This window comes from Lepus europaeus, chromosome 7 (genome assembly GCF_033115175.1).
Source record: "Lepus europaeus isolate LE1 chromosome 7, mLepTim1.pri, whole genome shotgun sequence".
Lineage (NCBI taxonomy): Eukaryota > Metazoa > Chordata > Mammalia > Lagomorpha > Leporidae > Lepus > Lepus europaeus.
Window position 1 is genome coordinate 73345430 of NC_084833.1, and position 25690 is coordinate 73371119.

Consider the following 25690-nt stretch of genomic DNA (forward strand, 5'->3'; position numbering starts at 1 on the left):
CTCATCAAACATTTCTATCTCATTGTTCCACTGCAGTTGATATTACTGAATGCTCTGATTATTTGGTCTGCTGTCTAAATTTTCTTTTCTGCATTGATTTCATCAATACTATTACTGTGAGTGTTATGGGAAATGCCCAGGTTATAATTAATACACACTTAACGTAATTTCACAAAGAGGACCAAAAATTGTATCTTACCCTCTCCAATGTAATCTCTTCAAATTCATATTCAATTTCTGTCCCATTGACCTATAAACAAGAAGAAAAAAGTACTCTTAAATACACATTGAATTTTTAAAAAAATGCATTGGTGTCAAATTTTCAATCTGAGTATGAATTAGCTACACTCTCCTGATTTTTGTGATTATGTGTTTTCACCCAAATGAAATAAAATCCAAGATATTCTAGAATATGTAAGGGAGAAGTTACCAAAAATATTGAATGATTATTGCATGCCTTAAAATTTAATGTTTTTTTGGGGGGTTGGTGGAAAGCAATATAAAATATGCTTCATGAGTTTACAAAGTACAAATCGTGAAGGAGCCATGTTACAATTACTAAAGACATACTTTCCTGGCTGTAGAATTTCATGAGTGTGGCCCTAAAAAACCAGTGTTGATAACAGTAAAAACATTTGTCATTTCTTTTTTGTAGTAAAATAATGTTATGAATGACTGTGTCAGCTAAGGAATGCTTTTTGTTCATAGGCCTAAACTCAGGTAATTCATCCCCATTGTCCTCCTGTTACATTTATTTGGAATTTTTGCACTATTTAATCAGGCCCATGTTACTTCAGTAGCATTAAGAAAAGAACAAAGCAGGGCACATTTTGAAATTCCTACTGAGAAATTATTTTAATCATCCAATCAACTCTAGAATTGATTTGAATTTAAAGAAATATATGCATTTTAGATATACTCAGGCACCTTAGATTTCAACAGATGTTCACAGAGAAGATATTAGGGTAGCTTTTACAGCATCTAACAAATATTCAAGTCCCAGTTTTATCTATCATTAAGTTCTCAGCCAGTAAAAAATTCACTGAGCAAGAAAATTGTCAAATTGGCTGTCTCTTATTTCCGATATGTAACTTAGCAACATCATTAGAATTTAAGAAGCAGCCAGAAAGACTAAATTTTAACTAACGTCTATAACTTTGGCAGAGTTCTGACTTTGGTTTACTTTTCCATCTCAAAAGAATTTAAACAATATTTGCAGGATAAGTGCTTTGTGAAAGCAAGGACCAGAGAGCTAGCCACACTGCCCAGCAAACAGCCTGACAAGAAATACTTGAAGGAGAATAGAATGAATCAATGAAAGGTTTCTCTTCCATAAGGAATTTGGATGTAGAACCATCAACTAAAGGTATAATTATAGTTATAATACAAATACAGAATTAAAATGATAATGGATTTACTTATGTGTGTCTACCAAGCAGTCAGAGTATGTTTTTGATTTTCCAATTACATGAGTTAATTGGTGAATCACATTTTACATGTTACTACATTATCCAACAGCCCTAAACTAAATTTGATTTTCTGGGCTTCAACAACTTGATGACTCACACACACACACACACACACAGACTTGATGATGTTAGAAAGCCTTAGCAGCTTTATGGAAGATTTTGTTCTGCACATGTAACAAAACAAACCTGAAACCCCCTGCATATGATGTTTTCATGTGACTGTTTTTACTTTTGCTTCTATGACTTGCTTTAGTTGATAGTAGGAAGACAGAAAGGGATGTTTGAATTAATGCGATATGCTTTCATTCTCTCAGTATGACTCCATGAAGCTTTTCTTTGCTCCAGTGCTTCTCTAGTGTAAGCTCTTCACATTATTAAGGTTCTGCAAACTGGGGGAGAAAACAACTTCAAAGAGAAAACAAAACCCTGATAATAAATAACTGAAGGCTCAGGGTGAAAGCCATTCTCTTATGAAATGCCTAAAAGACAAGAATATTTCAGTGGCATCCACTGCAGAGTTGTGGCCTATCAAAATCTTTGCTTAGGGCCGGTGCTGCGGCTCACTTGGCTAATCCTCCGCCTGTGGCACCCTCGGTTCTAGTCCCAGTTGGGACGCTGGATTCTGTCCTGGTTGCTCCTCTTCCACTCCAGCTCTCTGCTGTGGCTGTAGCGGCCATTCGGGGGGTGAACCAACAGAAAAGGATGACCTTTCTCTGTCTCTCTCTCTCTCTCTCTCACTGTCTAACTCTGCCTGTCAAAAAAAAAAAAAATCTTTGCTTGGCATTTCCAGGAGCATACTCATAATATGCTGTCTTAGATCCTGTAAGCCTTATACACATATGCATATCCTAACTGATATTCCAAATTTCCCTGGTCCACTAGATGAACTATTGCAAATTTATATTTACTTCATGGTTCTTTTGTTTCCTACCCAAGAAAATAATGTTATTTACCTATTTATTTCCTAGGCTCCCTATGTAAGAAGTAAAGATGCCATCCAGATTGGGATGTAATCTTGTTTTTAAATAAACCATTCCTTGTCTACAATAGGATTTAGTGAAATCATAGAAGAGTGAAAGGTTTCTAGTATAAGTAAGATAATATTTCAACCTTTAATTGAAGAGTATTCAAAGCATGGAATCATGCAGGAGTTCAAGACAGATGTTTGAAAAGCTCTAGTGCTTATTCTGTAATTGCTATGGCCTATGTTCTACCTAAGGGCCCCTAAGACAAGAAAATCTACAATTTACCTTGGCAAAGATCTTGGGGAAAACAATGAGAGAGCAAGAATTATGGGACAAGTGCTGTGGTGCAGCAGCTCTCATATTGGAGTGATGATTTCAGTTCTGTAGTCCCTGCTTCTCATCCCACTTCCTATTAATGTATCCTGGGAGGAAGCAGATAATGGCCTACGTATTTGGGTCCCTGTCACTCACATGGAAGACCAAGATGGAGTTTCTGGCTCCTAGATTTAGCCTGGTCCAGCCCTGGTTGTTGGGGGCATTTGGGGAAAGAACCAGAGGATAGAAAATCAATCAATCTCTCTCTCTCTCTCTCTCTCTCTCTGTCACTCTATCTTTCAAATAAATAAAAATAAGTAAGTAAACGCAAAAGAACTATGAACATCATCATTCTAATGAGAAGTACATAAAACTGGGCTATAAAAACATGAGCATTTTGTGCCTTTTCAAACTTTAAATTTTTTTCTCTCAACACTTATTTATGGATTGGCTGCTGAGTGATGAAGAGCCAGAGGCTTACAAATTCTCAATCAACAGAACCAAAACCGTGTTGTGAATGGCTATGGTTCCCATCTTCTTCTAGAGGGTTTTGGCAATCCATTGTTGTGTGAATTTGTCCTGGTGGTCTCATTCTACCCCCAATCAGTTTATCCATATATGATGTTCTTTTTCTGTTTTTTTTTAAATTTCTGTTATTTTAAAATTTTTATTAATATAAAGGGAACATATTTCATGCCTGTCATAGATACAATTCTAAAACACCCATACTTCCCTCCCTCTCTCCTTCAATCCCTTAAGTTATCTTCCTGAAAAGTTCTGCTAAATATTTTTTTCTTGACCAGTACTCACATTTTTGTGACATTTAAGCACCATGGTAATATTTCATGCTTCTGATAGTTTGAACAACTGCATGATGGGGTTACTGTTACCCCTGTTGTTCCTGTTAACCTTGGTCATCACTGACTGTCTCTCCTCCTCACCTGGATGACCAGAAGAGTGAAAGGCCTGGCATTTTGTAGGCCTGAATAATCAACAAAATAGAAGGAATTTCCCAGTTTTAAAAAATCTGTTTTTCTTCAGATATTTCATTTTTCTGAACTTGATGGTTTTGTGGTGACAGCTGGTAGGCTTCTCTGGTGGCTAGAAAAATCAAATTGGTGCCACACATTGTCCTGTACTGTTCTGGGCATGTAGCCTTCCTGGCATCATATGGCTGTTAAGTTGAGAGACTGACCCACAGCCTACTCAAATTCAAACTTAGTACTGGAAGTTTGAATTCATAAACTTTGAATGCTTTACATGTTTTTTTGCTTCTCTGACAGCTTTTAGTTAATTTTGCTGCCTATTTTAATTCCTTTAGTGTTATAGTAACCACCTGCCTGGATGATGGTAGATGTATTTTTATCTCTTGAAATGAAATCTTTCATGAATAACACATGTGAACTATCCTATATTTTAATGTTCTTTAATTGGAATCTTAAATAATAATTTCTGGTTATTGTTGTTCCTTGCTACTTTTAAAATTTCATTAATGCTAAGTGCAGACCAAATTCTCAGGCAACTGAATTTTAATACATTTCTATGTCATGTATTGTAACAACTACTGAAATAAACCTATTATTGCCACATGTACAATCTGTGCAGATCTTTACTATTTGTTGTATATGTAGCCACAATTCCTTGGTAGAACGCAATATGAGAGATGATGCATTTAGTTTTATGCCTTTGACAAGTAATTATGAGACCACAAAGCAAGATCTCTCTCTAAGTATAGCTCTTTGCACATAGAGCACTACCATTTGACTTTGAGAAGAAGGTGATAATCATGCAAAACAGACTCAGGTTTCCCTGGCCCTTTGCCACTATGAATGCAAGTTCTACTCTCATAGCATTCTGTACATCTCCTTAAGTGCACAAGTTGTATCTTGATCATTTTTGCATCCACATAGCTTCTGGCATCACAATTTGTTCATCATAGGTCTCCAGAAAAGTCTTTAGAATGAAGTCACCTGAGTTTTAATCAACTTCCTCAAAGATCTCAGATAAATGGGAGAGGGAAGAGGAAGAAGGGTGGGAGTATGGGCATGAGGGAGGTAGGGTAGGGAAGAATCATCATGTCCCTAAATTTGTAAATATGAAATGCATGAAGTTTGTATTCCTTAAATAAAATTTTATAAAAAACTCCATTTAGCAGAAAAAGACATACGAATAAAAAATGGAACCAAGTGATAAGGGTGCTATGGTAAATGCTTATAGATTCTAGCGGCGGCAGAGGTAACATAGAAGAGGTAACTGGAAGGCAGTTCTAGTGATTACACTTGCAGGGAGGCAGAAAACACTTTATAGAAGGGAAGGGATAAGGTAAATGTGTTCATTGACAGGTGTTCATCAGAATAGGTAGGTGAGAGATGAACCCAAGCAACAGAGATCAGCATTAACCACTTCCTCAGAGTATTCCACTGGATAGAACATTGACATTAGAGATAGCAGACTCACATTGTGGCTCTGATTCTGTGGTTTAATGTGGTGAGCAACCTTGGAAAGGTCATGGTGCTTCAATTTTCTAATGAAGACAGATGATCTCTGAGATTCCTCCAACTCTGACCATCTAGCATCACAATTTTTTTTTCTTTCTATTGCATCCAATGAATTCTTATTATAATTGTCCTATTAGTCTCAGTTCCAAGGATCTCACTGTGCAATCTGTAATCCTACCAGCTGGTTATGCTTTAACCTCTGGGTACCTGCCATGTCTATTCTTATTATTCCATAAGGTTCCTCTTCAGGGAGAAAACTAAATGACAGTCTCACATGCTCTCCCCTTGGCTTCACTCACAGATATCACCACTGGCATTTTCCCCATATTTACTTCTCAAAGATTTCGGGATTCAGTGAGAAATAAAAGGTAGCTGTTTTTTTTTCTTTAAAAAGGAAAAAACAAGGTATGGGCATTTGGTACAGAAATTAAGATCCCCCCTGGGATTACTTCATCACATATTGGAGGCCCTAGGTTTGAGTCCTAGCTCCACTTCTGAATCCACCATCCTGCTAATGTGTACCCTGGGGACAGCAGCGATGGCTCAAGTCGTTAGCCCCCTGCCAATCACACAGGAGACCTGGATTGAGTTTGAAGTTCTTGGTTTTGTCCTGAAAACCTCTGGCTGCTGTGGGCATTTGAGGAGTGAACTAATGGATGAAAGATCTCTGTGTCTATCCTTTCAAATAAAATTAAAGAAAATAAAAGTTTATTTAAATAAAGGGAGAGTAAGAGAGTTTTACTCTGGCTGACTTCAAAAGAACAATTAGAAAAAACTGATGTTCATTATCTAATCTTTTAAAATTACATTTAATTTATAACATTTCTATTAAATATAAGAAACAATTACTGGATAAGTGAAAGTCAATCTTCCGGCATAGAAGCTCTAATGAGGACAAAAGCATCATTAGACAATGGCTGAAGGTTTTGAATGCATACAACTGAAGAGGCTATCACCTTCTTTAAATAATACTCCTTTTTTTTTTTTTATTTGACAGGTAGAGTTACAGACAGTGAGAGAGACAGAGAGAAAGGTCTTCCTTCCACTGGTTCACTCACCAAATGGCCGCCACAGCCGGCGCTGCGCCAATCCGAAGCCAGGAGCCAGGTGCTTCCTCCTGGTCTCCCATGTGGGTAAAGGGCCCAAACACTTGGGCCATCCTCCACTGTCCTCCTAGGCCACAGCAGAGAGCTGGACTGGAAGAGGAGCAACCAGGACTAGAACCTGGCATCCACATGGGATGCAGGCGCCACAGGCAGAGGATTAACCAAGTGAGCCACGACACCAGCCCCAATATATTCCTTTTCTGAAACTGTCTTTATTGCCTAAAAACATGGCCTATCTCAAAATCAAAATGTTAGATCCTAGAATGCAAAAAGCCTGGATTTCAATACCTTTGAATTGGAATATTAGTAAGTTTTATCATTTACAAGCTGTTAGAATTCCTCTCTGCTGTATATTTATACACATTTGTGGAAATGTCAACATTACTCATTTGAACATTTAGTAGTAAGACAATGATTATTAGTTTGAGCTTGGTAGATCACCTATTTAATCTGTTATGCATGTAATTATGTTATCAATATTATTCAGTTATAATAAAACTATTAAATATGTAGTATTATAAGAAGCCAATCATAGTTCATTTCATATTTCTTACTTTTAGTAAACATGAACTATAAAAACAATAATTGACATTCTGAGTTAAGAGTTTAATTTTGGTAAGTGTCTTATTGCTGTAATTTACCTTGATGGGATCTACCAATAAACTGATTTCAAGTAAAAACACCTAATCTTAATCAAACAAACTTCTGAACTCAGTGAACTGCTAAATAGGGAAAGTTAATCAGTATTCTATAATCTGTTGCATTCTTGAACAACTTTTCTTTCTTTTTTCATTTTCTCTGCCTTTGTTAGTAAACCTTTATAACACACAGGACACAGGACTTTGGATCTAGAAAAGTGATTATAGACTTAATAATTATTGTGTTTTAAATTTAATTAGAAATTAAATCTTTTAAAATTAGTAGCTTGTTATCTATACAATTGTAATGAAAATTTCTCAGTATTTCTTTCTGGAGAATTTAAAGAAAGTAGCTAGTGTTCTTTCATGTTTAAAAAGGAAGCCATCAGATAAATATACAGACAGACATAAAGTTCTCTTGATTAAAGACTTCTGTAAGGAAAGGAAAATATAGTTAATGCAGAACTGAATTTCCTCTGATTTGGAAATAGCACATTTCTTCCTAGCTTTGTTCCTGTGCTTTGCACCATGTGTAGGATGGAGGAATAACAAGTGGTTTAAATGCATTCACTTGGCTCCAGATTGATGCAGGCTGTTTTGTTCTTTGGGTTTAAATATTTCATGGGTTTGAACATGGTCTTTGAAAATAATAAAAGCTGCCAAAACAACACTTGATCAATGGTTGAAAAGACCATGATATGCAGGGTTTTTGTATCATCAAGTCCCTTCCCTCACCTCACTACCCATTTGGTCAGTTGCATGTAAGTGTCCAAAAGGAGTAAGAGTTCAAGACTATGACAAATAATTTAGGGAAACAAAAACTACATAAGTGACTAACCTTAAGATTAGACCTCACAAATATGATGATGGTAAGCACACAGCCAAGAGTATTTTTCTTTCTCACTCAGGTATCACATGATTATTGCATAGGCAGACTATTCATGTCCTCCACTTCATGCCAATGACCTCAATTCCCTGCATCCTGGTTTGTATTCCACAGTAATACAAAAGCTGAGCTGGAAAGGATCAACCAAGTTCTTTCCACATTTAAATGTGAAAATCTTTGCCTTGTCTTCATCCTCCTTGGTATTCCAACAACATGGGACATCTGGAGTGGGTATCATTTGAAACTTCCCTTTCCCTCTGTCACATAATCCATCTTCCCTGGTCTTCCTGCTTCTCTGTCCACTGCATTTATATTCATTTATTTTCCTCCTGCCACATATGAGCATGCACCAAGCTCTACCCCTTATTGTTTCACAATCTGTAGCTCAGTTTTCATCTCATTTTTACTTTTGAGCCAATGTTCTAGTATCATCCCAGTCTCAATATACCTGATTATCTTGCCTAATTATAACCATAATTTCCTTCAGCTTACTCTCTGAAAAGGGAATTCTGTGTTTCATATACATCCTTTGCATTGGATCCAATATTCATCATCCTACTTCACATTCAAATTGTCACTTACTAAAGACCATGGATATCATTTTCCCCAAATACTTCTGCCTCTATCTATTCTTCATCTACTTCAAAGTTTATCTTCTGAAACGCAGTATTCATTAAATGATTTTGCTTCTTATATAGCTTTAATTTTTTTATCTTAAAGACATTCCAGATCATCTACTGAGTATTCCAACTTATCTTTCTAGCTATGTAGCCTGTTCTCATCTTCAAAATCATATTCTGGCAAATAATTATGTTAAACTTGCATAAAACAACTCCTCCCTTTCAGAACTTTACTAACGCCATATACTCTATCCTAAAAGTCTTACTTAAGCTATACTTAGCAGAATTTCAAGTATTCAGAAACATACAGCTAAGTGTTTTACATTTCCCTCATATTAGATTTGGTCCTCATGATATAGTGGCAAAAAAAGCAAAGCTGAATTCTATAGGGAGTGAAAATTTGCATTGTTATTAGCAAAAGAATGCTTCTTCCATAAAATAAAAAAAGATTTTTCTTATCAATCCCCTGAAAATCATCACTTTACAATCTTAGGAAACATGCTAATAAAAATGATTATTACTACAATTAGATTTCTGTTAATTGTGTACTATATGCCAGGCACTATCTTTAGTTGATCTAATAATTAGAATAATCCTGAAAGGTTGGCACTTAATGCTGATTTAACTATTAAGGAAGCCTAGTTGCTAAGTTAATTTCTCAGGGCAGACATTTGGCAGTGGTGAAGATATCGGGTTGGGGGACTGGTGTTGTGAGTTGACAGGTAAAACTACCACCTGCAATGCTGGCATCCCACATGTGTGCCAGTTTAAGTCCCCATTATGCTCCACTACCGGTTCATCTCCCTGGTATTAGCCTGGAAAAAGCAGCAGAAGATGGCCCAAGTACTTGGGCCCCTGCCACTCACATGGGAAACCTGGATGAAGTTCTTTGCTCCTCTTGTTAGCCTGGCCCAGCCCGGACTGTTATGGCCATTTAGGGAGGGAAACAATGGCTGGAAGATCTCTCTCTCTCTCTTTGTGATTCTTCTTCATTTCTCTGTCTCTATCTTTATAACTTTTTCAAATAAATAAATAAATCTTAAAAAAAAATAAAGATACCTGGTTGGGATGCCTGTATCCATTATCAGAGAGCCCAAGTTCAAGTCCTGGCCTACTCCCTATTCCAGCTTCTTGCTAATGCACTCCTTGGGGGGCATCAGGTGATGGATCAAATATTTGGGTTCCTTCCATCCACTTGGCTGACCTGGATTGAACTGTTGGTTCCAGTCTTCACCATGCCCAGTTGTTGCAGGCTTTTGCGGAATGAACAGTGAATAGGAGTTCTGTCCATCTGTCTGTATCTCTGCATCTCAAATAAATTCGTAAACATTAAAAAACTCTCCTAGTTTCCGCAGCAATAAGCAACATGGAAGTAGGAATATCTTGTTCACTCTTTTCATCATTTAGTGAGATGTGAAGTATATTCTTAACACAAATTTGTTGAACAAAATTAAAAAATGAGGAAGGGAAAAGGAATGGAAATATCTAGTTTTTAAACCTAAAGTCTGAAATTAGAATTTTAATGTTTCTTTCTGGCCATACATTGTGCAGTGTTTTTCCTGTATTACTTATGGTCTCCATGAGCCAGCTTCTTATATTGAGCTTTATGTTCTCTGATATTCAGTCCTCTTACCCAAATGAGGCATTATCTTTTAAAATTTCATTTCTCTGCAGTTCCTATTATAATGATTTGCCCATAGTAGTCACTCTACAAATAGTTACAAAAATAAATCAATTGAACAATATATTGAGGGGTTCTAACTTGCTATAAATCTTGAAAAATCCTTTTGTATCAAAAAGTTCTACATATAATATTTAAAAGGAATGAGTCATCTTAATTTTTCTCTAATCATTTTACATCAAATCTTGCTAGCAATAAGCTATTTCCCATATCATCTGAATATAGGTCACCTTTTAAGCAGTTTTCAAGATCAGTCTATCAATCAACAAATATTTATTGAGTACCTAGCCTGATCTTCATTGCTAGCTTATACTCGTATAATATCTCTTCATCTCATTTTAAAAGCACATTGCTATCTTTACAACCTTGGGGAAAGCAATATAAAGTCATATCTATGTACTAATTCATTTGAAGTTCTGTGATTCTGGAAAAATGCTTTGGGCTGACTGTTACAAAAAAAGATCAAATTAATATTTCTGGATCAGATACTAGGGAAAGCATTCTGGTATTTTATTTCATCTTTGTCTAAGTACCTAAGGACAATGACAGAGACTAATTATCAATAGTGTTTCTATTCTCCAAATCCTTGCCTTGCCCAGTTGATAAAGTATGGAAATTTTAAGGTTCATGTTGTTTTCATGTAACTTTTTAGATGATGCTAACAACAGTATTATTTATTTACATACCACCTTCACATACATTATTGCATTTGATCCTCATAATAATCTTGAACAGTTAAATGTTACTATTATTTCAATTTTATAGATGAGTGAACAGTTCAGATATGGTAATTGTTTCACTCAAAATTGCTTAGCTAGCAAATGGTGGTGCTTTGATGTGACACTAGATTTTTCTAACTCTGAATATACATTCTGTTTTCAGTACAATATTCTGCACATATAGGTTATCTTCTAAATGTGAGATAACCTGTGATTGAACCATAGAAAATTGCTGGTGCTTAACTGATTTTTGACTTACAAAAGAGCAGTTTCATATATTTTAACCTCATAGTATAACATAGCACAGCTTTGTTCTGGAATCTACAGCTGCTAGAGTACACACCTGATTCTCCCATTCCCTACCTGTAGAACTTTGGTGGGTTATTAAACTTTCTTGAGCCTAGGAGATCTAATCTGTAAAGTGGGTAAAAATTATACTTATTTCATTGGGTTATATAAGGATTGGATGATAAAATTTTGTAAAATTCGATGCAAACCACATTAAAAAAAAACTCTCAAAAATGTTACCTACAATATTTTGAAGGCTTTTCCTACATCTGCTTTGGCCTCTTTGCCTTTCTAAAGAGAAAACCTTTGTGGGCAAGTATGTGTCTGGTGAAGGGAGGAGGACATTGGGAAGGGATATTTGTAATTACTGTTTATAGGAAGATTTGTTTAAAAACTTTTCACATATATGTTGGGTCGGGCTTTTATATATGTGTTACTTTGTTCCCCATCGTTAGATTTAATGAACTTAGATCAAATAGAAACCTACAGTGACAAGGTGTATAATACATTTTTTTCAATGAAAAATTAATAAGCTCATGTTTCTGTAGCACATCAGTGTTTCTCAGATTGAATCCTAGAGTTTAGAATGCGCTATATTATAGTTGTGGCTATGACAACAGCTAGTCAAAGCAGGGCCCTCTGGACAGAGAACTGGATACATCAAGATTTTCTATCTCTTAATGCTTCTTTGCCTCACCCTCATTGTTGACTTTTAAGTATCCTGTCACAAGGCCAACTGGGAAGTTGATGGTATAATTTCCAAACAGTTCATCATTATGCTATTTATTTACATATATATATATATATATATATATATATATATATATATATATATATATATAAGCAACTGAGAGAAAGGGAGAGGCAGAAAAAGAGACACAGACAGATCTTCTATCCACTGATTTAATCCCCAAATGGCCACAAAAGTCAGATTTGGGTCAGGCAAAAGCCAGAAGCCAATAATTCCATCCTTGTCCTCTGCATGGATGGCAGGCTTCTAGTACTCTGGCCACCTCCTGCTGCTTTCCCAAGTGCATTAATATGGTGCTTGCTGAGAAGCTGAGCATCAGGGACTCCAGCTGGCACTCCAATATAGAACCCTAGCATCCCAAGTGGCAGCTTAACCTGCTGCATCACAACACTGACCCCAAAAGAGTGGAAGCTTAGGCCGGCGTTGCGGCTCAATAGGCTAATCCTTCGCCTGCGGCGCCTGCACACAGGGTTCTAGTCCCAGTCAGGGCGCTGGATTCTGTCCCGGTTGCTCCTCTTCCAGGCCAGCTCTCTGTTGTTACCCGGGAAGTGCAGTGGAGGATGGCCCAAGTCCTTGGGTTCTGCACCCACATGGGAGACCAAGAGGAAGCACCTGGCTCCTGGCTTCGGATCGGCGCAGCACGCTGGTCGTGGCGGCCCTTGAGGGGTGAACCAACGGAAGGAAGACCTTTCTCTCACTGTCTAACTCTGCCTGTCAAAAACAAAACAAAACAAAACTAAACAAAAAAACAACAGTGCAAGCTTAATAATAAATGGCTCTATAACACTGACTTTCTAAATAAATAAATAAATCTTTATTTTTAAAAAGAGAAATGGATGTAGCCCGAGGTTGTAAAAACTGATTGGTGCAAACAGCAGACTGATGAAACCAGTTAGAAATTTATCAGGGGAATTGGAGACTTAAACAGTCATGGCAGGTCTTGAGAGTTTTTATATATCTCTGGTAGACTGGAAGATGAGTTCATGTGTAAAGGCATGCACATACTCAGGAGACTGGAGCAGATTCTAGCCATTGACTGGCTAAATTTGAGGCCTTGCCTCTGTAGAGGAGACATGAAAAGACCTATTGGAAAATGCAGTCTCAGGCAGAGTTGTAAGCTCTTTGAATCTGAGCACATTCTCCAATCCACCCACAAATCCACTGGCAAAGAATGAAAGTATTATGGGCCAAAGGTGTTTAAAAGACCAATAATTGGGTCACCACTAAGTTACACTGATCTGACAACTGGATAAAGCCAGGATTCAAAGAAACAAACAAGATGGGGTTCAGCACAGTAGCTATCACTTGGACACCCACATCCCATATTGGAACACCTGGTTTTAGTACTGACACCTAATTTCAGCTTTCTGGTTATCAGCATCCTGGAAAGGAGAAGATGATGGCTCAAGTAATTGGGTCACTGAAACTCACGTGGAAGGTCTAGATTGAGTTCCTGCTGCCTTTGGCTTGGCCCAGCCCTGGCCATTGTAGGCATTTGGGAGTGAACTAGTGGATGAGGCCTTTGGAGATCTCTCTCTCTCTCTCTGTTTCTCTCTCCCTACCTCTGTCTTTTCAACAATAAAAGAAAATTAGGCTATTTTCTTTCAGCACGAGGAATACATTACTCCTATTGCCTGTGACCACCACTGTTTCTGATGTCAGATGCTAATCTTATGTAGTTTGCCTCTGTCATGAATTATGTGCTTTTTTTGTTCGTTTTTTTGTTTGTTTGTTTGTTTTTTGTTGTTGTTGTTGTCCCCAAGACTTTCTCTTTGCCTTTGGCTTTTGAGCATTTGAACACTGTGTGTGCATGTATGGACCACTCTGTATTTGTTCTTGGAAATTTTTTGAGCTTCTTGGATATATAATTGAACATATTTAATTAATTTTTGGAAGTTTTGAGCCATAAACTTTTCAAATATTTTCTACTATATTCTCTTATTTTTCTGTACTTCCTCTATGCATTTTAGTATGCTTGAGCTCAACTGACAGATTTATAAAGATCTATTAATTTTTCATTAAAAAATGAATGGAAATAGAGGCCAACACTGTAGTGTAGCAGGTAAAGAAAGCCACTGTCTACCATACTAGCATCCCATATGGGTGCCAGTTTGAGACCCAGCTGCTCCACTTCTGACCCAGCTCCCTGCTAATGTGCCTGGGAAAGCAGCAGAAAACCTAAATGCTTTGGCCCCTGCACCCAGGTGGGAGACCTGGAGGAAGCTCTTGGCTCCTGCCTTCGGCCTGGCCCAGCCCTGGCTTTTGTAGCTGTTTGGGGAGTGAACTAGTGGATGGAAGATCTCCCTCCCTCTCTCTGTCTCTGTCTCTGTCTCTCTCTCTCTCTTTCTCTCTCTGGAACTCTGCCTTTCAAAAAATAAAACCAAAGGTATATATTAAAAAGAAAAATTTTTTAAAAAATGAAAGGAGATAGTAAACCCAAGAAAACTGAAGTATTTATACTGACATCTGAAAAGGTAGAATTTAAGACCTAAAATGTTAGTACAGGCAAAAAGGAATATAAACACTATGAGGGCCAATTGATCAAAAGATAGAATAACTATAATTAATGATAATAATATATAACAAGTCTTCCATAAACATTTCTGAAAATTTTGTCAAACAAAAATTTTCAGGTTTGGAGAAAACCTAGCGGTCTTTAGAAATCAGCTGTAGGACCTCTATTAGATAAATAGGTATATGAGTATCCATGGATACCGTTCCTCTTTATATTGCCAGTTGGAGTTATAGGCTCTAAATATAATCAACAAGATAGAGAATGGGTTTTTAACTAGTATGCTTAGTTATATAATCAGTTTTCCAACATCCTCACCTTCATTAAAGTAGTAGTAGTAGTATACTAAACATTGTATTAACATTTGAAGATTATTTCTGAAGCAAAAATAAATATTTAAGAAAGTGAAAGGTAGCTCAACAATACCTGTTAGTAGTAAAGCTGAAAGTATTAATAGTTACTATTGAGAAATGTCTTTCTAAAGTGATTTAATTATTATGAAGTCATCCTTTTTATTATTTTATCCTTATAACAAGCAGAAGTATGATAAGTGCTCAGGTAATTGATTAAGTTCACTTGACACTCATATTTAAAATATTCTGCAAAATCACTCATCACTCCTTAAGGATATACAAAGGGTCTTCAAAAAGCTAATGTAAAGTATGTATTAGGAAAAAAAGAACTATACATGTGTTTCAAAATTTCTGTGCTAAAATAAACCTATTTTTAATTACATTTCTACTACAAACTTGGCAAAGTTGTAGATATAAACGAAATCATATTTGCATAAATATAAATTTATTTAATATAAATTAAACTTCAAATATAAATGTTTTCACCTGAAATGAAGTGGTAAAATTATAATATTCCCACTTAAAAAAACAGTTATGAGGACAGACCTGAAATACATATTCATTATTATCACAATACTTTTCCAGATATACAGGCTTATAAAAGAGGACAGAGAAATGTGATTCCTCTTTTCAAAGCATGCACTTAGTTTTAAAGGGCTCTTGAGGATAGTTTGTCAATTTCTTGTGAAATCAAGGGGCTTATAGAGATTCAGAGGCAATGCACTTGTGTGGATTTTCTCCCTTGTCATCACAAGGAATGAAGGAAGCATCCTTTTGAATTGAACTATGAATTAAACCTCACCAATGACTTTCTCACTTAACTGCTATTTTGGAATTTGAATTTCTTAAAACCAAAAGAGAAAATAAATTTAAAGCCCACAAGAATCCATTTTTCCTTTGTCTAGCTCTAAGAGAATTCTCCCTACAGTGCTGCTAAGTATTCCTGGCATTGTCATCAGCAAAATCTGTTCTTATAGCATTATTCCAGGTAATAAGAACAGTCACTGCTTTATACCTCTTGTCTGTTAGAGTTCATGAAGGCATCTGGATAAAGGATTCATGGTAAAGGCCTCTGACTACTTAAAACTATTAATCAATAGAACAGGAATATTCCCTATGTAATGTGTCTGGTTGCTTTAAACTAAAAAGACAGAAAGTGCTTCACATAAGAGAAATTGCCTTGGCAACATGGCATGAATTCTTCAGAAGAATTCTTTAGAAAAACTTTAAAATATAACCACTCCTGCCTAAAATGTCTGCAGAATGCCCACAGCTTTCAGCTTTTCCCAATATCAAATAGGATGCAATTACTGCTGCTGGTTTCCAATCAACATTCAAATCCATTCTAAATGCAGATTTCTGTAAACTTGCCAGTATCCAACTATGCAAAGTGCTCTTATGAGAACAACCTTTTTGACCAAAGACCCAGTTACCAGAGCAAGAAAAAGTTTTAGCAACACTGAAGGAACCTCTTATACTAAAAAATATAGTACAATTATATGCTTTACATGTATATATTTATTTGTGGGTATAGATAGGGAAAAGCATTCAAATAATGTTTATCCTCTAAAATCTGAATTTTAGAAAGCTAACAATTTAGAATATATTTTCAAATTCTCAATTAAAAATACATTTTAAAGATACCTTCAAATAATTAGAAAAACTTTTATGAATATTGTGTGAATATTAACTTTTTTTTTAAAGATTTATTTTATTTTCTAATGACCAAGTTACAAAGAGAGGTACAGACAGAGTAAGAGGTCTTCCATTTGCTGGTTCACTCTTCAAATGGCTGCAACGGCCAGAGCTAAGCCGATTCAAAGCCAGGAGCCAGGAGCTCACTCCAGGACTTCCAAGTGGGTGAAGGGGCCCATCCTCTGCTGCTTTCCCAGTTGCATTAGCAGGGAGCAGGATTGGAAGTGGAGCAGCCAGGAATCAAGCCAGTGCCCATACGGGATGTCTGCAATGCAGGCCTGGGCTTTAACCCGTTGCACACAATGCCGGCTCCAATATTTTGATTCATGTGTAACAGTTGTACATTTTTATGGAATACTATGCAATATTTAAATACACAGTATAAATTGATCAGCTCAGGCAATTAGCACTTCTTTTTTTTTTGTCTTTTTTAAAGATTTATATTTATTTGAAAGACAAAGTTACAGAGAGGCAGAGGCAGAGAGAAAGAGAGAGAGAGAGAGAGATCTTTTATGTGCTGGTTTACTCTCCAAATGTCCACAATGGCTGGAGCTGAACCAAAACTGAGGCCAGGAGCCAGGAGCTTCTTCTGAGTCTTCCACATGGGTGCAGAAGTCCAATTACTTGGGACATCTTCTGCTTTCCCAGGCCATAGAAGAGAGCTGAAGCAGAAGTGGAGCAGCCAAGACTCAAACCAGCACCCATATGGGATGTTGGTATTACAGGTGGCAGTTACTTTACCTGCTATGCCTCAGTGCTGGCCTTTTTTTTTTTTTTTTTTTTTTTTTTTTTGACAGGCAGAGTGGACAGTGAGAGAGAGAGACAGAGAGAAAGGTCTTCCTTCTTCCGTTGGTTCACCCCCACCTCCCCAATGGCCGCTGCGGCCGGCGCACCCATGCTGATCCGAAGCCAGGAGCCAGGTGCTTCTCCTGGTCTCCCTTGTGGGTGCAGAGCCCAAGGACTTGGGCCATCCTCCACTGCACTCCCAGGCCACAGCAGAGAGCTGGACTGGAAGAGGAGCAACCGGGACAGAATCCAGCGCCCCGACCCAGGCTAGAACCTGGTATGCAGGTGCTGCAGGTGGAGGATTAGCCTATTGAGCCGCGGCACTGGCCCTTTTTTTTTTCTTTTTATATTAGGAGCCTATGAGCTTTTCTCTTCTAGTTCTTCATCGAATATATAACACATTGTTGTGAACCATTGTCACCTCATTACACTGAGAAACACTAGAACCTATTATATTTATCTGTGTTTTGGTATCCCTTATCCAAATACAAATACACTTTAAAAGTAATATTTAAGTAATCATTAGTTTTCATAGTAGCATCTGAAAGTATGCTCACATATATTATCCTACTCTGAGGTAAGAACGGGTGTACTTTCATTTTGCATATGAGGAAACTGATGCTTACTGATGACTAAGTTCAGCTGATAGATTTCTGGAGTTGAGGAGGATTGGTGCTTTTTGACTCCTGGTTCCAGACTCTTTTTGAAAATGTGGGAACTTTAATGAAGTTTCAGAAGGTTTGAAAGAAAATGTTTTCCCACTGAGCTAATATTAGAGCAAAAACTTGAGACTCATTCTCTATAAAAACTGACTTCAAAAATGCAACCTCAAAGCCACAGCTCTCCCTAAATACTCTCTTTTGCTCCTCTCCCCTCTCCAGCAGGAAAGTTTTGGCAAGCACTTGTTTATTCTTTTACCAAAGAATATTCTTAAAGGCGTATCTCACTGAATCAAAAGGTCTGGACTCTGATTATTTGATAAAAAGGAGCAGTCGGCTACAAGGCCTGACTGTTCCTGCCAAAATCATCCGGAGCACTCTTGAACTACTTTTGAAGTGCTACTTTGCTATCTGTTTCACTAGCTTCCAAGTTGAACCAAGCAGCAGTAGGCTGTGAAATGAAGCTCACTGAATGAAAAGACTTTCTCATTCATGCATTCATTCATTCAAACCTGTCTGGAGTGTTTACCAGGCTCAAAAGAGTGGAACACTGCAGGCTCCAAGAGGGTCAGTGCTAACGACGGGATCCAGGAAAAGTCAAAGCTAATGTTTACTTAATCAGCTCTCAAGAAGTTTGGAAACTACTGTTAAAGAAGTATAGTAAGGTAAATGTCATGATTAAGATAGGAAGATGGCAGAATGGGAATCCATAGAAGAATCACACAGCCATGTCTGGAACAAAGGAGATATTCAAAAAAAGGTCTTGCACAGATTGTAACGCTTAGTCTTGAAGAATGAATAAGTAACAAAACAGTGAACCAAAGAGAAGGAAATTATACTTTAAAAGTCTAGGAAAAGGACTCAACAAATCTAAACACACAGAGAAAACAACATACCAGTAAGCATCTGACGTACTCCCTGGAATACAAGAAATTTTACCATGACCAGAAAGTGTTGCAAAGTTTAGATTTTGTAGTTTCACTTTGCATCTGATTTAACATACCTTATGGTTACACAGTTAGATCTGGAATCAGAAACCAACTCAAACCATGCATTACTGAGTCTTTCTTTCCCAAAGAATTGTTAGTGATGATGCAATGTGTTGGAAAAGTCAAACCAAAGAAACAGAACTCTTGGAACTTATTATGTAAATCATGTAAGGAACATAATTTTGCTTAAGTAATTCAGGGTTATACAATTTTCAGACACTTTAGTGATTTTAGAACATGACCTCCCCCCCCCCCACTCTCTTTTTCAGAAGAGAAAACTGTCTGGCACATACATTCCATACATTCAACACAAACAGCTTCTTTCAGAAGCCCACAGGGATTTCCTGCTGGGAGATGCATGCTGAATTGCAACACTTCAAAGCTAAAAGGAAAGGATTCTTAGGTAGTCTTCAGACCAATATGTCTTCCCACTCAAAACTAATTCCTTTCTATTCTTTTAGTACTTTGTCAATTCATAAATCCTCTTAGTATTTTAGACAATCTAGAGCTAACCATTGTACATAAAATAATTGGACATATCAATTTATTGATAAAGCAGTAAAAAATAAAGATTGGTCAACTAGTATCTCGTATATTAAAATATGAAATTTTCATTAAATATAAGCAATCTTGGTTATAATTTTAAGGGGAGGTCAAATAGCATCAGATCAAAGGAAAGGGGAGGAGGGTAAAAATTTAGTTAATTTGTTTAAATTATACTGTGATCTGTGATCTAGGAATGAGAGGACCTGGATCATCTTCTTGATTCTATTGCCAACCATATTGGCAATGTGGAGAAAATCATGTTTTCTATTTGGATCTCAGTTTCCAAATCTATCACATCAGGTACATGGTTTATGATCTCTACACTATTTATTTAGCTACAAAAATTCATAAATATCAAGAACCTTTATTTTAAAACTAAAGAAAAAGTTTCGTTCATGTGATTCTTCCAAGATAGGACTCTACACAAAATTATTCAAACGGTTCTTCTATATCTAATTTTAGCTGGCAACCAAGAGAGAAAACTAATCTATATGTAGTTGCCTCATAAAAGGAAAGACTACCAGACTTTTGGACAGGACGAGTTATCCATATTATTTCAAAAATTAGACTAAAAGCTGAAGCATAACTTATACCCCATTCCTTTGGCAAACTCTATCTAAATTTACTCAAATTTAAAGGGACATGTAAATGGGAACTATAAAAGCCTAAAACTATAAAAAATTCTTTTTTATTTTAGGGCTAAATTTTAATAGAAGGTGAGTCTGAACTCTTAACATTTAAAACAAAATCCTTAAAATTACTGATTGGCTCAAAACGGTTTTATGGAAAAATTCATCTGTAACAAAAACTTGGTACTGAGTGCGAAGGCTCTACAGTTTCTGAGCAAAGCATCAAAGGCTCCAAGGGCCAAGGCCGGGAGGGGCGCGGCGTCCACAGCAGCAGGCACTTCCTCTTCCTCTTCTTGACGTGAGGCGGGCAGAGGGCCGCTCCGGTCATCGCTTCCTTGAACACTGTCTTGAGGCTTTGCTGCGTGAGAACCCAGCACTCCAGGTATTTCACAGCACCGATCTCCTTGGCCATGGCTAAGCCCTGGGGCTAGGTGATGGGTGTCAGCTGCTTCTCCTTCAGTTTCTCAATCTTGTCTTTATCATCCTTAAGATCCAGTTTTGTTCCCAAGAGGAAGATGGGCGTGTTGGGGCAATGGTGTCGCACTTTAGGGCACCACTTCACAAGGACATTTTCAAAGATGCAGGACTCAAGGGAAAAGCAAATTAAGAAGACGTCTGTTTGTGGGCAGGACAGGGGCCGTAACCTGTCATAATCTTCTTGTCCGGCTGTATCCCATAAGCCCAGATTCACTGGTTTGCCATCTACCATAACACTGGCAGAATAGCCGTCAAAGACAGTGGGGATGTACTCTCCAGGGAACACATTGGTGGTATAGCTGATCAGCAGGCAAGTCTTACCCACAGCTCCGTCTCCCACCACCACACACTTGATAGCCTGCATCTGGGCCACTCGCTGGGCCCACGATGAGGTGATAAGCGGTAGGCTCGGGGCGCGGCGGGCGGACAGGACCGGAGCCACTGTCCACGCCGCCTCACCCTCCGTGGACTGTTGGGGAGTGAACCAAGAGATGGAAGATCTCTCTCTCCCTCTCTCCCTCTCTCCTCCTCTCCCTCTCTCCCTCTTCCCTCTTTCCCTGTCTGCCTCTCCTTCTCTCTATATATAACTCTGACTTTGAAATAAATAAAATAAATCTTTGAAAATAATAATATGCAAAGTTAGAACTATCTGAAAATCTTGACACCATTCATAGAATTTTCTTCGAGAAGAATCATTAGATGGAAGAAAGAGCTTACACTAAATTGTTTCTAGGATCCTGGAACACATGGCTATGAGCAATTAATAATCAATCACTGATGACAATGGAATACAGTCTATTACTTAAATCTACAAAGTGGAGGGATGGAGGGAGGCAAGGATGGGGGAGGAGAACTGTGTACATTTAGTTGAGCTTAATATTTTGGCAGCCAACTCAAGAGCAAACTACAACTTGTGCCTGAAAACTGTAAAATCTACAGTGAATGTTTACAATAAAAGCTGGGTACCAAGGGGCATCTTGGACTTTCCCTGGGCTACCATTGTTAGGACGCTGCCTTAGTGGTAGCAGTGTGCCAGTGTCATAACACTACGGGTTCACTAGAGCATAAATGCATATTCAAAAGGACATGCCAGGGTTAGGTTAGTCCAAAGTGTGCCATTAAGAAACTACTTGGAGGGGCCCGCACTGTGGCACAGTGGGCTAACGCCCTGGCCTGAAGCGCTGGCATCCCATATGGGCGCTGGTTCCAGACCCGGCTGCTCCACTTCTGATCCAGCTCTCTGCTCTAGCCTGGGAAAGCAGTAGAAGATGGCCCAAGTCCTCAGACCCCTGCACCCGCATAGGAGACCTGGAAGAAGCTCCTGGCTCCTGGTTTCAGATCAGCACAGCTCCAGCCATTGTGGCCAACTGGGGAGTGAACTATCGTATGGAAGACCTCTCTCTCTCTATCTGCCTCTCTGTGTAACTCTGAATTTCAAACAAATAAATAAATCCTAAAAAAAAAAAAAAAACCACAAAACCTATTTGGAGCAGATATTTTACCTATCAATCAGTCTTTTCCCATATTACATCAGATTACCTGGGTTCAATTCCTGGCTCTGGCTCTTGACTCCAGCTTCCTGCTAATGCACACCATGGGAAGTAGTGGTGATGGCTCAAGTGATTGGGTTCCTGCCTCTCATGTGGGAGTCCTACATTATATTCCTGGCTCCTGGCTTTGATTTGGCCCAGCTGTGGCCCTGCTATGGCAATTGTAGGCCTTTGTGGACCGGACCAGGTGATGGGAGTTCTTTATCTCTGTCTCCATCTCTGTGTGTGTGTGTCTCTCCCTTCTCACCACATCAGTTTAAAACACGATTTAAAGATAATACTGCCACACATGAGACAAGCAGAGAAACCAATATGATTGAGAGGATAGGGAAGAAGGGCATGTGTTTCCTACACTTATCGTGTGAAAGGGAGGTATACTGTAAAGAGGAAATATTTTAAGTTAGCAAGAGTGTTTATTATAAATATGACATTGTCATTTTACGTAATTTTAGAAATCTGGCCTCTACATAATATTAAGATAGTTTAGACGCATGCTGAGCAATATCAACATCTTAAAGACTTTCTGATAAAGTTAACAACACATAATACCTATCCCTTTAGAAAAGAACACATATAAAGAACATGTGGACCTTCTCAATAAAGAGATTCTTTTCTGATCAGAAGAAACTGGAAATGAAAGATAATTTCAACCAAATTTCTTTGTGAATGAAGCTATATTGACTTTAGGCTAGAGGCCTAAAGTATAATTGCTTTTTTAAAGATTTATTTATTAATTTGAAAGAGGGGGGGGGAGAGACAGAGAGAGAGAGAGAGAGTGAAATCCTCCATCTTCTGGTTCACTCCCCAGATGGTTGCAACAACTGTGGCTGGGCCAAGCCAAAACCAGGAGCCAGGAGCTTCATCTAAGTCTCCCACGTGGGTGCAGGACCCCAAGCACTTGGGTCATCTACTGCTGCTTTCCCAAGCAACATCAGCAGGGAGCTGGATCAGAAGTGAAGCAGCCAGAACTCAAACTGGCACCCATATGGGATTGGGATGTCAGCGTTGCAGACAGCTTAACTCACTATGCCACAATGCTGGCCCTGTAAACACTCTTAATCATGATAAATCCAAAATATATTGCTACTCAGGTCCTGTCTACACTTCACAATACGATTAGAGAAAGAAGTAAACATCCCCATATTAAATTAAACTGAGTGTGTGCTACAAATTACTTCATTGAAATATTTGCTTTAAAATTTTTTTTAAAAAGCCGTGAAATTTTAGTTCACTGAAGAGCCACCTTCATATCTGCTTCTGCTAGTTAATTGGTTAGTTAATTAACAAGAATTTATTAAGCACCTAAAGTGTGGGACAACAGTAGTGGGATAGTGATATGACACAATAGTTAATGGAATCCTAGACAGTCATCTGTGGAGAATAACAATTACAATATTTTATCTGGCCCCAAACTTTTGCAAGAGCTTATGAGGGGGAGCACTCTCTGTCATCAAGAATCTACATACTTAGAGAAACCAATTTAGGAGGAAAAATCTCAGTTCTGTCATCTGGCATTAGATTGGAGCTGAGATTCAAGGACATTAAACTAACATGTGATGGGGCAGGTGCTTCGGCATAGCGAGTAGGGCCGTGGCCTGCAATGCTGGCATCCCATATGGCCACCAATTCAAGTCCTGGCTGCTCCACTTCCAATCCAGCTCTCTGCTATGGCCTGGGAAAGCAGTAGGAGATGGTTCAAGTCCTTGGGCCCCTGCACCCAAGTGGGAGACCTAGAAGAAGCTCCCGGCTCCTGGCTTTGGATCGGCATAGTTCTGGCCATTGTGGCCAACTGGGGAGTGAACCAGTGGATGGAAGATATCTCTCTCTCTCTATCTCTATCTCTATCTCCACTCTCCCTCTTCTCTCTCTTCTCTCTCTTCTCTTCTCTCTCTCTGTTACTCTTTCTCTCTCTCTCTCTCCTTCTGTGTGTAACTCTAACTTTTAAATAAATAATTCAATCTTAAAGAAAAAAAAAAAAAACTAACATGAGCAGCCCAGAGAGAAGATGCTGGGTAGAATGCTTATGGTGCTGATTAAAATAGGGACTTTAAAATAAGACAGTGAAGGTAAAATAAATCAGTATGTGAAAACAGTGCTTAGATGCATGGCTGGGATATAGTAAATTACAAAGAAATGTTCATTAATATTATATAGTGAACTATTTATCCTTAGAGCTAAAAAAACAGCAACAAATGACCCTCTATATAATACTTTGCAACTTCCCCTTTTTGGATTAAACTCACATTTTTTTTTTTTGCTATAATTTTACCAGGGGGGTAAAATCAGTTTGGTGCAGATCTCACACTCTGCAAGGAATTGCCAATAGTCCTCCATGGGTCAAAGTAAACCATCCTGCCCAATTTAGTTGAAATTATGGTCAGAATAACATAATGTAGACATTTAACAAGCAACATTATCCTTTGTCCCATTGTGCCCTCACTGGGTCCTGTACAACTTTTCCTTTTTCTAGGATAGCCCTGAAACAATTACTAAACCTTTGGGGAGGTGGTGTCATCTGTCAACCACTTCAAGTTAAGAATCTTACCTTATTCATAATACAGCAACACACAAAGGAGTACTGCTACACAGAACATGCTCAGTAAATATTTGTTGAATGGTTTAATGGCCAAAGAACTACAGACTCAGAGTCAGAAGAATCAGAGAGAATACATAATTCTACACCCTACAGCACATGCAATGAAATAAATAGCTTACATAAGGTTGAGTCTGACTTAATCAGGATCAGGGAATCAACCTCTTGATGCTCAAAATTAGAATAATGCTCCCCTTCTCCTACAATCTACTCGTTCTTTTTCCTTTACCCCCCCCCCCTTTTTAAAGATTTACTTGTTTGGAAGTCAGAATTACAAAGATAGAAGGAGAGATAGTGAAAGAGAGAGAGAGAGAGAGGTGTCTTCCATCTTCCGATTTATTCCCCAAATGGCTGCAACAACTGGGGTTGGGCTAGGCCTAAGCTGTGAGCCTGGATCTTCATCTGGGTCTCCCATGTGGGTGCAGGGGCCTAAGGAATGGGGCCATCCCCCACTTGCTTTCCCAGGTATATTAGCAGGGAGCTGGTTAGGAAGTGGAGCACCTGGAATTTGGGATGCCAGCACTGCAGGCTGCCATTTAATTTGCTGCACCACAGCACTGGCCCTTATCTCTCATTTTCTATCTCCTTTCCCTCTATCCTCTACCTACTCAGTATTTTTTTTTTCTGGAGTTAGGTATCTTCCTGAAATGGCAGTTGCTTGTGAAAAGAGGACTTTAGTGTCACTGTTCTGGTCTTTTTTTTTTTTTTTAACTTTTATTTAATGAATATAAATTTCCAGTATACAGCTTATGGATTACAATGGCTTCCCCTTCCCATAATTTCCCTCTGTTCTGGTCTTAAATCTTAACCTTGTCACATATTGAGATGAGTTTCTCAAATATAAAACATGATGAATTTCTGCACTACAAAAGAGGATAAAAATCAATACTTTGAAGAGTAATTATGACAGCTATTGATAAATAGGTGTTCACTTACATATGTGTCACTTCAGGAAATTTTTCTTG

General features: G+C 38.1%; 2 protein-coding genes across 4 annotated transcripts in view; both read right to left on the minus strand.

The window, feature by feature from the left end:
- The window catches only part of DLG2 (discs large MAGUK scaffold protein 2), a 2175716-nt gene that overhangs the window by 780800 nt on the left and 1369226 nt on the right, over window positions 1–25690 (minus strand). For all 3 annotated transcript variants that reach the window (XM_062196791.1, XM_062196793.1, XM_062196792.1), the window contains one exon: window positions 200–250. In XM_062196791.1, the coding sequence (XP_062052775.1) occupies window positions 200–250 (51 nt within the window). The remainder of the gene's footprint in view (window positions 1–199; window positions 251–25690) is intronic.
- Window positions 20471–20959, minus strand: LOC133764604 (ras-related C3 botulinum toxin substrate 1-like). The gene has a single exon (XM_062198284.1). The coding sequence runs from the start codon at window positions 20944–20946 to the stop codon at window positions 20533–20535; it is 414 nt and encodes a 137-aa protein (XP_062054268.1). The 5' UTR covers window positions 20947–20959; the 3' UTR covers window positions 20471–20532.